Genomic DNA, 14218 nt, shown 5'->3' on the forward strand with positions numbered 1-14218 from the left:
TCAAAGTTTCTTGGATCACAAAATTATAATCAACTTAAAAATATGTCACAGAAATATTCAATCATTTATTAGGCTACTTCAGTAAACTGAAAACTAAATTTGAAACCATGATGGTTATTTGTATTTATCAGGTTAAAGACTGTAAAAAGGTAATTTCTACAAAGCAGAGATGCTCAGCCAATACTACTCGAACACTTTACAGTGACCAATCTTATTCGACATGAAGCTCATTTTCTTCTTTGCTAAATCACTTTGTCAATTCAATACATATTCCATCCGAAGTGGGCTATTAATAAGCATTCTGGAGTCAGAAATCAATAAGGAAAATACTACTGAAAGAGCTTCTCCACGTCCCATGATGGTTACTTTGAATGGAGTTCTGTAATACAGAACATCAATGAAGATACATCAGTGCCGCTGATTTTATAACAAAATGATTTATAGCCCCTCTTTCGAAACGCCTGACACTTCTTCTAGTCCCGACCGCTAGACTTGTTCGGATGAATAATCTACAGCACGGAAAAGTTTATGAAGTTAAGACTCTGTCGTGTGTCACAGGCAAGAAAAGTGAACTACGAACACCATTAGGCAGGGTATCTTTCAACCACAAGCCTTCAGCACACCTGTTTCTCAATGCACAAAACAGCTCTCAAGTGTTAAACCCCCGAAAACAGCGAGGGCGAGCGTGCGCCTCGGGTGTAGCTGCAAAGTGAGCCCCGGAGGGACGTGGGCGGGCCGCGCCGGAGGCAGGCGCGGAGCGGAGCGGCGCGGCGCGGGGCCGGCGCCCCGGGGGGACGGCGGGGCCCGCAGCCGGCGCGCCGCAACCCACCGGCTCCCCCGCGGGAACTTTCTCGGCTCTCCCCCACACGCACTTTCTGCGATCCTCCGGTACTTACTGCAGCCCAGGCTCGGCATGAGTCTGTCCACACGCGTTAGACGCAGAAAGTTGCTCAGTGGTACGGTGTTCGCAAGCTGTTTTATGCTGCGCTCCCGGCGCTACTTCAACTTGAAAAAACGTGAGTGATCCCACTCCGAAACTCGGAGGAACAGTTTGAAGAGACTACGGGGAGGCAGCAAGAGCTCCAAAGGAGCAAAACCCGAGACAGTGAGGAGCCTGCTCACCCCGCATCAGAGCAGCTCCTGGCTTTCGCTCCTGTCCCCTTCCTCTCTCCCCATCCTCAGGCTCTCTGGCAAAGTTTCATCATTCGGTCCGTACTCTGGACCCCCCTATTGCTCCCCACAGCCACCTCTCTCGCGTCTCCCAAGAACGAGATAAATAAAAGTCTGTTAGAGGGAGCCCCCCTCAGGAAACTTACGTTTGATCTGCCTGGGTTTGCTCTGTTTCCTTCGGGACATGCTGCTCGGCTGCCGCTCCTGCCTTGCTCCAGGTACAGGAGTGGAGCTGGGAGGGGACGGGGGTGGAGGGAGGGTGACAGATCAACAGACGGGATTCATTGAGGAGCCGGTGGCCACCTTGAGATGCAAAGTCAAATGACAGAAAAACAGGGAGAGGGAAGGAGTGTGTGCGTGTGTGGCGGAGGACGAGGGGAAGAGAAACGGAGATCGGGGTGGGCGAGACGGAGAGCGAGAATGAGGGGAGAGAGAAGCAGAAAGAACGGAGGGAGGGAGCAGGGGAAGGAGCGAGGGAGGGAGGGAGAGAGGAGGAAGGAAGGGAGGGAGAGAGGGAGGGAGGGAGGGGAGAGCTTGGCTCCTCGCTCTCTCTCTCCCTCTCTCGCCCGCTCTCTGCCGTTGCCGTGCCGCCTCCGCTCCCCGCGCCGCGCTCCGCTCCGACTGACAGGCGGCGGGAGGTGCCGGCGAGGGAGGGGGCGAGGGAGGGGCTTTCCGGGACGGGGGGGCGGAAAGAGGGGGGCGTTTGTCCGTCAGGCTTGACGGGCAGGGGCTGCTACCAGAGACAAGTCCGCATGCAAATCGCCTCCTGCCTGTGGGGCACGGGGTGCTGAGGCGGGAGGCTTCAATTGTCCCGGCTCCGTCAGGGCTGCTGGTGGCGGAGACAGCCGCAACTTTCCTGAAAGAGGCACGGCAGGAGAATGGGCGAAGAAACTCCGTGACAGGCAGGCGGCCGGCACGAGTCCTCCCGCCCCGCACAGCGAGTCCGCCGGGGCGTCCTGGCAGAGCCGGGCGCCTCCACGCTCCGCCGCGCTGCCTCGGCCTCAGCGCTGCCTGTGGGAAGAGCAACGCTTCCTCCTGCGCTGGCCCCTAGGCCGGGAGATCCCGGAGAGTCCCAGGCGGGGCGGCGAGGGCAGAGTTTCCCTCCGCCGCGCCAGAGCGCCGTCTCGGGGGTGGGGGGTGGCTCCACCACCACAGGGGAGCGGGATCCCGCCTTCGCCTCGCAGGTGTCGCCACGGGCGGGTGCCGAGGCAGGGGCGCGCGGCCCGCCACTCGCGCGGGGCGGCCGTTAACGGCAGCGCTCTGCCGGGCGGCGGCGGCGGCGGGGCTGGAGCCGCCCCGCTGCGCCCCGGGTCCGCTCGGGCTTGCACCACGAACGGCCGCCTCGTTCGGCGTTGTCCAGCCCCCGGCACCCGCCTGCGGCAGCCGGTGGGTCCCGGGGAGGGCTGGCCTTGTGGTCACCACCGTTTGCTCGCGTGATTGATCTTTTTTCGACTTTTAGATGAGAGAAGGATAAGCCGACTAACTACCTAGGCTTTAATTAGTTTTACCCTTCTGAGTAATGACAATAGAGAAATTCTGTTTCTTGCACAGTAGAAACCAACGTTTGACACTTCTGTTTCTGGTACCAATTAAGTGTTCTGACAAAGCTAAACCATTAGCAATGCTCGTGTTTACAGTCTGTGTCTTTAGGACAAAATTTCTCTTGAACATGCTGTTTTAATGACCTAAATCATCTAATTTATGTATGCAGTTGTAGTGACCCATTATGAACAGACCATGCTTTCTATACCTCATTGTATTGCTTAGCACAGCACACACGTAACCAGATTCTCAGTGTTGTCAAACATTAACTTTGCAAAAATCTTAAAAAACCAAAACAAAACAAGAAAACAATCACACAAACAATAAAATCAGCCTGATTTCAGTGATGCCAAGTAAAGACTCTTGATACTGAAACATCTTTATTACCATGCTTCCAGAAATTGGAGGTCTGACACATGAATGTACTGCAATGTTAAATGTTCTTACAGCTTCACTAGCAGGAATTAAATGATTTATGTTCGGGTAAACTGTTAAGCATTTCTTTAACTCTTACCTCTGTGGTCAAAATACTCTCAACAGAAATAGTTTTCAGCTTGACCTCTCAAAACTTTCAGTGATTATTTTTTTGGCCAATATTGCAAAAGTCTTCATATAAGCAGCAGAAATTCTAATATGGTAATGCACTAAAATTTTCCATCATATTGTGTTAGAAAATAATGTTTGTAAATGATAAGTGGATTTGCAAAAACACTTTTTTATATTAAAGAAGAGAACATGATAGAAACTGCTAGCTGTATTAAACAGTTGTTGTTCAGATACTTTAAAGAATCTGAGTAAATAATAAATGTTTTCCATTTAGCTGAAGTGATTGTGGTGTGCCAATTTTATATTTCAATTTCTTTCCTTGAGGTGTAGGCTCATGGTTAAGTACCAATGTAATAGTGGTAGTGTTTTCTGTGGCAGTAGACAGGCATCATAAGAGTCCACCAAATGAAATGCTCTGCTTTGGCTTTGTTGCAGAATTAGGCTCAAACAGGGGCTTGAATTGAAACCCATCTTTCAAATTAAAGTTAATATTTGTTCTTTACTCATTCTCACCATTTTCTTAAATCTCAGCCCGGGTCCATAATCAGAATTAGCAATGTCTTTTCCTTCATATAGGTTGACCATTCTTTTCTGTTTCTATTTTGTTGCCTGCCTCCCACACAGTGTTTTCAGTTTAAACAGGTAATTTGACAGATACCGCTTTTAAACCAACTGCTGTTTAGATGTAAAAGAATGGAGTTGAGTAACCTGTTTCCAACATTTGGACAATATACAAACTGCAACTTAAAAATTAATATACTTTACGTGGTATAAAACAGTTATGAATAAGTGATAAACAGCAATGCAAAATGAAGCAGTGCTAGAGTCTGTATCACAAGTGTTTATTCTTACTGTTTAGGGTAAATTACATAAGAGCATCATTATTATGCTGACTCGTGCTTTCGTAAATATTTAAGCAGCAATGTAAGTTAAGTTACATATTTTGTCTATTCTGAGGCATTAAGGCCATATTCTATTTTGTCAGCTCAAAAGAGGACATATAAAGATGTATTATTTGTTTGACTATTCAGAGATATGTTTGATCACTTAAAGGATTATACACTTAGGCATTTCAGTGTATTTCAGTGTATTTTGGACTTGTTTACCTGAAGGTTAAAAGGTTGTTTATGAAATTTCAAAAAGAAACATACAGATGCCTGCTGTTTTAAAATGTAATTAATGGTCTAAATTAATGAATTATTTTCCCTAATTCACAGAGAAGCTTTCATTTAGTACATTTTAGCACTGCATGAAAATTACGCATTTTCTTTAGCAGAACAAGTAGCACGTAGCATATCTCAGATGAAAAAAAGCTCTAGCAGGCCACGTGTAGTAGCTGAGGCTGGGCCAGGGCACAGCTCGAGCGCTGCACGTGATCATTGATGCTGTGCAATAGTTAAGCTGATCTCCGGTGCTGTTCACTGGGAGCTGTTTCCAATAGGCAGTATTGGCAAGGCTCTTTTGGTGGGGCAGGGGATTGAGTCGTATGGACACAAGTCGAGTGGTGTAGCTTTCCCTCAGGGCTCGAGAACAGTCCCAGCATTTTCTGTTAATCTGCAGGAGAGTCATTCAGAGTAGATTTTTTAAATCTTACAAATTACCTCTCCCCCCCACCTCAATTGCATAATTTTCTGAACTGCTGTAGCTATAATGATGTCCACACCAAGGTTGCAGTGTCTGTGCCATTCACTGGCTCTTCAGGTTCACCTGTTGGATATTGCCTGTAGCAACCAGACAGTGCTGACGGAGTGCTTTGCCAGCATGGCCAAGAGAATGGTAGCCCCAGCCGGAGGCAACTGCAGCATCTCAGCATGGGGGCAGGGGAAAGAATGTCTCCTGTTTTTGTACTGAGTGAAGGGTGGCCGTCTGTCCAAAAGCTGAGGGTACAGACAGATAATTAGAAATGATGGAGTAAGAATAGTTTAAAAATGTAGTGCTCTTCAACCAAAATAATTATTGGATGGGAGCAGTGGTGGTATAGGCCCATTTCAGAAGACATATGCTCTTAGTTAATTACAGTATCTTGAGAAGAAGAAAATAACCTCCACAGCGGCTCACTTCTTAATCATTTCAAACTTTGTCACTTCCAACTGTCTATACCTTACTAAGATTCTATGAAGATTTATATAAACCCTCTAACTGAATGGTTATCACAGTGCAAAACTTAAATTCTTGAAATGCCTATGCTCTGGCAAAGAAACTAGGAAAATTGCAGCTTCGATTTCCATGATCTTCAAGTGTTAGCAACTATCTTACACATAGATAACATGCATACTTTTAAAAACAATATCCTTCTTTGGAGAACACTGAGTGATTTTTAAAACAACCTTTCCATTCCCTCATTGAGAAGAGGAAATACTAAAATATTGAAATATTCTCTTGGCAGCAGAATTAACCTCTTGACCAGCAAGTATGGATTTCCTATCTCTTTTTGCGAAAAAGAGTGTACACTGAGCAAAATCACTTCAGAATTCTCACATAAATCTGGATATGGGCTATTGTATACAAAGATACTCAAATATGATGAAGATATCCCAAAATTTAGGCAGCAATTGAATTTGGAAGAAAAGATGCTTGATTTCTGGGATATGCACATTATCAATTTCTGACCATTTAAAACACCCAATTAGAGTATGCAATGTTAAAAATACAATTGCATAGGTTCTGTTGGGCTCTTAGGTTTCAATTTCCTTTGTAAGGACTTGGATTCTTCCATGATCTTAATCATAGTGTTTGGTTCTTTAGCTCTGAATGAGACAGAAGAAAAAGGTGGTATTTTCCCAAGTATTACCCACTTACAGTGTTAGAAAGAATATACGGCATAGCTTTTTGCAACTTTATCCCTCTCCTTTCTTTGGGCAATAGTGAAGTAGTTAACTAGACTGACCATGAAATTATCATCATTAAGGCTCAGAACTAATACCCCTGTAACACGAATATGGGACAATTTGCACCCTTCCCAGCAGTTTGAAAAATCTACAGTTTATTCTAATTTCATAAGTTAGAGATTTTCTGTGTGGTCATTCCAGAAATACTAATAAGAAAAGGTAAAGAAAGCTTAGATTCTAAGACAGCAAGAAAACAAACATATCAAACATCACTGAGCAGCTGAAAGATGATCAGACTGAGCCCTGAATTTAGAAGTAAAGCTTCCTCTGACTTTTGAAAAAAAAGAGGAAAAAGCTCTACCAACTCGTTTCTAGATGACACAAAGGAAAAATGCTGCAAGGCAGATTCCTCACATGCCCAGAAACCTGCAGAAGATCTGCGGATATCCAAAGAGAATGGGTGAGACTAGTGAATATGTATTGCCCTTTCAACCAGTCCTGTAAACAAGTTAGAATTGAATTACTATTACATTTTTGTGAATGTTTTACTCCCTAGGAGTGATCACAACCCTACAGTGAAGTTCCTGGCCGAAGGATTTCAATGGGTACAGCAATGTAGGAAGCCAGACACACAGAGTGCTGGAATCAGTGCTGAGTCAGACTTCATGTTGATAGTCCAGACCTTTGCATCCATTCTGGGAGATCTGCCAGTGTTTAGAGGCCAAAACCCATGTCCACTCCATATGGAGAAGGAAGAATGGCATAGAAATAAATGGTGACCTCAGAAACTTTCTGGATTCCTAAGCAGACTTTTCCTAAAAAGGCTACTCTCTGGATTTGAGTTCATTTTTGGTTGGTGCAAAGCTTAGTATTTTCTTGGTGTCAGTTTCCTGTCTCTTTTCACATATTTAATTAGAGCAGAAATCACTGCTCTCTTTCAATAGTTCAGTTATGCAAGATACTTTTAATCTCACATTAAAATTTATATCTTATTTGTTATCCAGAAATAGTGGCAAAGATTATTCTTCATTTCCTGACTGGATGCTCTCTGATACTGCTCAGGTAATCTTATGGATGAACAAACTGTTAGACTGTTAGTCTACCAAACTGCTTAGACTTTTTGGGCAACTTTAAATCAGAATCACAGAATAGCCATCATAATTCTCTTCATAATAATGTAAAATACTCTTTTTTCACTGCACAGGATTGCAGTAATACCCTGGAAAAAATTGGTTTTACTTCTGAAAAATTATACATACAAAGCAGCTCCTAATTTTGGCATCCATGTTCTCCTTTACAGAAAAAAACATATCTCCAGATCGGCAAAATTCTACTGCAAAAGCGACTTGCAGAAGCTAACGTAGTATGCCATGCCTTCAGCTGGAAAAGAAAATTCAGTAGCTGTGGCATAGCTAGAGAAAGTTTTTTGATTGAAGAAAGCTGAAAACATGGATGCATGTTCAGAACGAGATAGTGCATCACACATATGGCAGCATCTGGAGTGTGGGGTGGAAGGAACAGTGTCCTATGAGGAAATATTTCTGGATGCCTCAGTTGTCTGAAATGCAGCCCATTCACCCCCACTGCTTACAGATGGCCACTGAAAACTTAGAAATCTACTGAAACATGTATATAATCCCACACCACATTGTGAATTTCTGCCAGTGGCAAGACTGTGCAGCCCACAGCAGCAGTAACTCTACTGTTTTGGCATGTGCATGGGCTTCAGAGGCCAGTTTTGTTACAAGTCAGAGGACTTTTCTGCATTCCATGACCTTACCCTCCCCAGGAGTGGTGTACTAGCCTTAGCACAGTCTTAACACTCTACAGTCTGGGCTTCTGAAAGAGGCACCTTTCTCAGAGATGCAAACAATAATGTAGCATGAATTTTCTTTCAGCTTCTAAGCACAGAGAGGGAGGAGTTCAGAAGAAAATACGAGAAAGACGAAGAAAAAGGCAAGGAAGAGTAGAATAGCAGAAACAGAAGGAAAAAGGGAGAACAGACAGCTGTAGTGCTTTAAAAATCTATTTCTATCTTTATTTCTTTTTAAATAAGCCAACAGCGGTATTTCATGTAGACATAGCATAACACTGAAAAGATAACATGAATGTTGTCAAATTACTGTTTATGACTTCGGAGTGCAACAGTCATAAAGTAGTGACATGAGTATAAAGTGCAATTTTAGTTGCAGAGCTTGAACTAAAATAACATTTTCTCTTCTTGGTCTTCCATTCCACTGTAACTGTTATGTAGCACCCGTTTTGGGAGCAATTAACAGTGTCTGTATCATTGCACACAGCCAAATTAGACATTATGGGCATCTCAGTTTGCCCAGTTTCGGTGAAGGAGGTTGCATACACACTAGCATCTCAACAACATACATAGAAACATGGTCAAGAGTTTAAAAATATTAGAAACTTGAAAACATATACGATGATCCCCCTAACTGATAGTTAGGAATTAAATTAGCTTAAGAAGGAGGAAATCGGAGTTCTTGATTGTTTCCCAGTCTCACTGATTTTTAAAAGGATTTAGGAGGAAGCTCTCCAAATAAAAATCCCGAAGAATAACCACTCCCTAGCCATTTGCCATCAGGCACCCAAGGGACAAAGTTGCCCTCAATTTCATAAAATCATTTTCATCAGTACAATTGAGCGTAGAGCATTTTTGTGGTGTTCTCCAATCATAAAAACAAATTACTTTGCACACATTGGTGTATGCAACGGAGTAAAGCGAACTGTCTGACCTTTGATTTATATGTATTGGTCCAAAAGACAAAATGCTGCTGCATTCATATAAAATGCTGATTAATTAATAGCTATTATTAAAAAGTCTTTATGTTATGTATTAAAATGTCTTTGTTATGGACAGGATCTGCTTCATATTCACTTACCTAAAAATCTAACTAGTGTTCTAGGTTCTCTTTACAGCAGAGCAAGAAGATGTGCATATATGTAAATAAACCCCCTCTTAAAATAGTATACCCAAATATTAGGTAGCTAAATATGACTTATACTGATTCCACCAAAATAGTATTTTATTGACCTTTGCAAACAAGATACATTGACCCTGTTTTATCCATGACTGCTCTTTTACATTTCTTGTGTGTTAGATGTTATTTCATGGGTACATCAGCTGGATGCCTAATGTCTAGAGAATGTCTGAGCATGATATTTCTACAAATTTGTCTGTTTTCTCCTGAATCCGGAACACTAACTTCTTAACTGCCACTGGTAAACAAAAGGTATATTATTGGTACACAGTCTTCTGGAGGGTAACTTGATTGACATCAAAAGTTCTTTTAAAAAATGTGGATGATTTTTTTGCTTCCATGTGTCACAAATTATTTCAATAGATGTTAACATAACTGGAGCAACAGTACAACAGTGAGAACTGCAATGGTGGCTGCAGAGGCTTTATTTTTCAGATGATAATGTTGAGTTTATTTGTGTATATAGTCAATATTTTAGCTTGTTTCATTCAAATTAGCTGCCCTTTATGTGGGAATAGTTCTATAATGAACACCAAAAAATCTAATTTATGGATCCTATATTCCTACTTGTATTTCCCTGTTTTTTGGACATTGACCAACAAAATCCTAGAGAGATTTTTGAAATGTGATCTTTTCCCTGGAGGTTGTTGCCATGGCCACTCTCTGGCCATGAAATGGTAGATTTCATGACTCAAATCACCACAGATGAGCGTATTTATTCAATGAGCTTTTGCACTTATTTTAAATTCCCTTTCACTCACTCTGTAAGACTGGTGCAAATAAAAAAGGCAACATTTTACATGTGAAAATGTTGCTCCTTAGTCATTGATTTCCTGAATGACAAGCTGAAATTATTAATGAATTATTTTTATATAATTTTAATGTCACATGTCTCATTATTACTTTTGTTCCATCATTAACAGTACTACTTCCTTTGCCTGCTCACCACTTTTTCTCCCAAATAACAATTCCTTAATCCATCATTTTAGCCTGTATATCAACTATATGTGATTCCATATTGTTTCTGGACTGAGAATTTTAGGATTACAGAATGGAAAATTTACCTGTCCCAAGCTGATGAATACATCAAACCGTTTTTCTGTATTTTCTTGTCATTATTCTAGTCATTATACTCATGTATTGCTCCATGATGTATTCTGTACTCCTGATGTTTATGGTACTTGGACACCTGGTTTATAGACTGTCTTTTTTGCTTCTCAAGATGCATCTGCTTGTGATGATAAAACAAGATAATTACTATTCTAAAGGGTTCTTAACCTCTTACCTTGTTCTGTAAAGTGAAAAATATTACTTGAGCTATTGATAAGTGCAGATAAACTCAGTACTGAAATAATTCATAATAAAATCTCCCAAGCAAAGTTGCTGAGGCTGAACTTGATCCCACTATGTCACTGATGAAGATACTAAACAGTACTGGTCCCAGTACAGACCCCTGAGGGGTATCACTTGTTACTGATCTCCATCTGGACATTGAGCCATTGACGACTACCCTTTGGATGCAACCATCCAACCAGTTCCTCATCCGCTGAACAGTCCATCCATCAAATCTATATCTCTCCAATTTAGAAAGAAGGATGTTGTGGGAGACAGTGTCAAGGGTCTTACAGCAAGTTTGCAGACACCAAGCTGTATGGTCCGGTTGACACGCCTGTGGGACGGGATGCCATCCAGAGGGACCTGGACAAGCTTGAGAAGTGGGCCCATATGAACTTCATGAGGTTCAACAAGGCCAAATTCAGGGTCCTGCACCTGGGTCAGGGCAACCGCCAGTATCAATACAGGCTGGGGGATGAAGGGATTGAGAGCAGCCCTGCAGAGAAGGTCTTGGGGATACTGGTGGGTGAAAAGCTGGACGTGAGCCGGCAATGTGCTCTCGCAGCCCAGGAAGCCAACTGTATCCTGGGCTGAATCAAAAGAAGTGTGGCCAGCAGATCAAGGGAGGTGATTCTGCCCCTCTACTCTGCTCTCGTGAGGCCACACCTGGTGTGCTGCATTCAGCTCTGGAGTCCTCAGCACAGGAAAGACGTGGACCTGTTGGAGCGGGTCCAGAGGAGGGGCACAAAAATGATCAGGGGGATGGAACACCTCTGCTATGAGGAAAGGCTGAGAGAGTTGGGGTTGTTCAGCCTGAAGAAAGCTCCGGGGAGACCTTAATATGGCCTTTGAGTACTAAAGGGGGCTTATAAGAAAGATGGGGACAAACTTTTTAGCAGGGCCTGTTGCAATAGGACAAGGGGTAATGGTTTTAAACTAAAAAGAGGGTAGATTCGGACTAGACATAAGGAAGAAATTTTTTGCAATGATGAGTGTGGTGAAACACTGGACCAGGTTGCCCAGAGAGGTGGTAGATGCCCCATCCCTGGAAACATTCAAGGTGAGGTTGGATGGGGCTCTGAGCAACCTGATCTAGTTGAAGATGTCCCTGCTCATTGCAGGGGGGTCAGACTAGAAGACCTTTAAAGGTCCCTTCCAACCCAAACTACCCTATGATTCTATGATTCTATAAAACTTACAGCACAAATTAATTTATCCTATAAAATCCATGTGGCACTAGGACACATTATGGCTTTGGGATTACTTATGGTTTTGAGCATTTTGAGTCCCCACAAGTAAGTGTAAAAGTGAGATTAATTTTGGAGCTTGGCTGTAAGTACTTGGAGGATACAGCTTTCATTTTGTTCACTGCTTCATAACATAGAGGTATCAACATCTAAATGGCTAACTTGTGTCTCTTAAGATAGAAAATGTTTCAAAATATATGGTAGAAAAACAGTGGAGTAGCTATCAAATGGTTTAAAAATGAAAGTGCTACCCAGATAACGCCTTAGTTTAACCCTGCTGCAGGTGAGGTCAGATCACCTTTTTATTATCTTGCCCAAAATGTGGGTTGCGAACCTTTTTCGGTACATATTTACTGTATAGAAGATTGCTAGCCGATCTTTCTATGAAATAAACATTTCTCTTATTCTTAAATGACACCTAATGGGTGACTTCCAGTATCTTTTACCTCTCATGCATTCTGCCAGAAGAGATGTGGGTCTGCAGCATCCAATTCAACAACATGTACAACAATGCATCTATTCAATTGGCCTCCTAGCCCACGATCCTCCTGGGTGTATTGGGTTTGCGTGGCAAGGTTTTGGTAGGAGAAGGGTACAGGGGTGCTAGAAGCTTCCTCTGTGTCTGATAGGGGCAATGCCAGCTAGCTCCAAGACGGACCCGTCACTGGCCAAGGCCGAGCCCATCAGTGATGGTGGCAGCGCCTCTGGGATAACAGATTTAAGAAGGGGGGAAAAAAGCCTATGCAATTGCAGACGGAGAGAGGAGTGAGAATACGTGAGAGAAACAGCCCTGCAGACACCAAGGTCAGTGAAGAAGGAAGGGGAGGAGGTGCTCCAGGCACCAGAGCAGAGGTTCCGCTGCAGCCCATGGAGGTCCATGGTGGAGCAGATATCCACCTGCAGCCTGTGGAGGAACCCAGGCCAGAGCAGGTGGATGCCCAAAGGAGCCTGTGACCCTGTGGGAAGCCTGCGCTGGAGCAGGCTCCTGGCAGGACCTGTGGACCTGTGGAGAGAGGAGCCCACGCTGGAGCAGGTTTGCTGGCAGGACTTGTGACCCTGCAGGGGACCCACGCTGGAGCAGTTCATGAAGAATTGCAGCCCGTGGGAAGGACCCATGCTGGAGCAGTTCATGGAGGACTGTCTTCCATGGGAGGGACCCCACGCTGGAGCAGGAGAAGAGTGTGAGGAATCCTCCCCTGAGGAGGAAGGAGCAGCAGAGACAACGTGTGATGAACTGACTGCAACCCCCATTCCTCTTCCCCCTGTGCCTCTTGGAGGGGAGGAGGTAGACAAATTGTGAGTGAAGTTAAGCCCGGGAAGAAGGGAGGGGTGGGGGGAAGGTGTTTTAAGATTTAGTTTTTATTTTCTCATTACCTTACTCTGATTTGATTGGTAATAAATTAAACTGATTTCCCCAAGTCGATTCTGTTTTGCCTGTGACAGTAATTGGTGAGTGATCTCTCCCTGCCCTTATGTCAACTCATGAGCCTTTCATTATATTTTCTCTCCCCTGTCCGGGTGAGGAGGAGGAGTGACAGAGCGGTTTTCGTGGGCACCTGGTGTCCAGCCAGGGTCAACCCACCACACTGGGGTTTGAGAAGAAGGCCTCTGGATGCGAGATACAGGATCTACATGAAGAGTCATCAGTTTCTACCTCATGTAAACAAAGGTTTGATTATTTGAAAGACACAAAAATATGTATGTTGGTGGGTATGCCTTATTTTGTTACCTTTTAGTTGCCTCATATATTACTTTTGATACCTATTCTCTTACTTATATCGTTCTCTCATCTACCTTCCATATTCTCATCACTATTTGTTAATATATCTCTCTTGTTCTCTCTGTTAAACTCAGTTAAACTCCTTGTCCTAGAATGTTAACCTTGGTCCTGTTCATTGCAGTATGAAAATAAAGACATTTCGGTACATAAAAGAAAGTCAGGTAACCTGAGGAATGGCTTATGAAGAAAGGTGAGAAGAACCAAGGGTGTTGTACTATGACTAATATATTAGTAGGAGATAACACTGGGAAAAAAAATTCAGTAAAAGGTAATATGTAAGAAGGAGTAGTGGCATAGATTTCTAGAAAGGAAAGTTTTGGCTGCTAATCAATAAAATACCTGTCATGGTGAGATTATACATAATGAAAGTTTCAGAAAAAATGGTGGAGCACATTCATTTATAACTTTAAAAACTAGATAGGAAAAAAATGGAAAATTTACTTCAGATTTCCTGTATTTGGACTAGGTGATATAATTGGACAGTCCTCTAGAGTCTTTAATTCTAAGAAATCTCCATTGTATAAAAACACACAGCTATAATCTATTTTCTTTACTTTTAGTATTTCATTTTGGGTTGTATGCATTTTTCTAAAATACCTGCATATGGAAAATACCATCCTGAATGGAATACAAGAAAATAAGTTGGAATTAAGGTCAACCAGTGACAGGTTTTAAATTTCAGAACAAGGCATTTATAAAGAGTCAATCTTAGAGCACACAAGTATTCGTGTAGTACATGCACCTAGTGAAAAAAACAAAACACCAAGGGATGTCCTT

At 43.0% G+C, this 14218-nt stretch overlaps 1 protein-coding gene and 1 pseudogene across 2 annotated transcripts in view; one reads left to right on the forward strand and one right to left on the reverse strand.

Annotated features, from left to right (window-relative positions):
* ZFPM2 (zinc finger protein, FOG family member 2) overlaps positions 1 to 1724 on the reverse strand; it is a 317280-nt gene extending 315556 nt beyond the window's left edge. The window contains exon 1 of one of the 2 annotated variants that reach the window (XM_087747663.1): positions 1317 to 1724. In XM_087747663.1, coding sequence (XP_087603789.1) covers positions 1317 to 1356 — 40 coding nt within the window. In that variant the 5' untranslated portion in view covers positions 1357 to 1724. The remainder of the gene's footprint in view (positions 1 to 1316) is intronic. The other variant, XM_087747644.1, reaches the window with a different exon arrangement.
* LOC148057257 (uncharacterized) lies at positions 1601 to 2607 on the forward strand (annotated as a pseudogene).
* The last annotated feature ends 11611 nt before the right edge of the window (positions 2608 to 14218 follow it).

The sequence above is a fragment of the Nipponia nippon genome, unplaced genomic scaffold (assembly GCF_047370975.1).
Source record: "Nipponia nippon isolate SJK-2023a ecotype South Korea unplaced genomic scaffold, ASM4737097v1 scaffold_1, whole genome shotgun sequence".
Classification (NCBI taxonomy): domain Eukaryota; kingdom Metazoa; phylum Chordata; class Aves; order Pelecaniformes; family Threskiornithidae; genus Nipponia; species Nipponia nippon.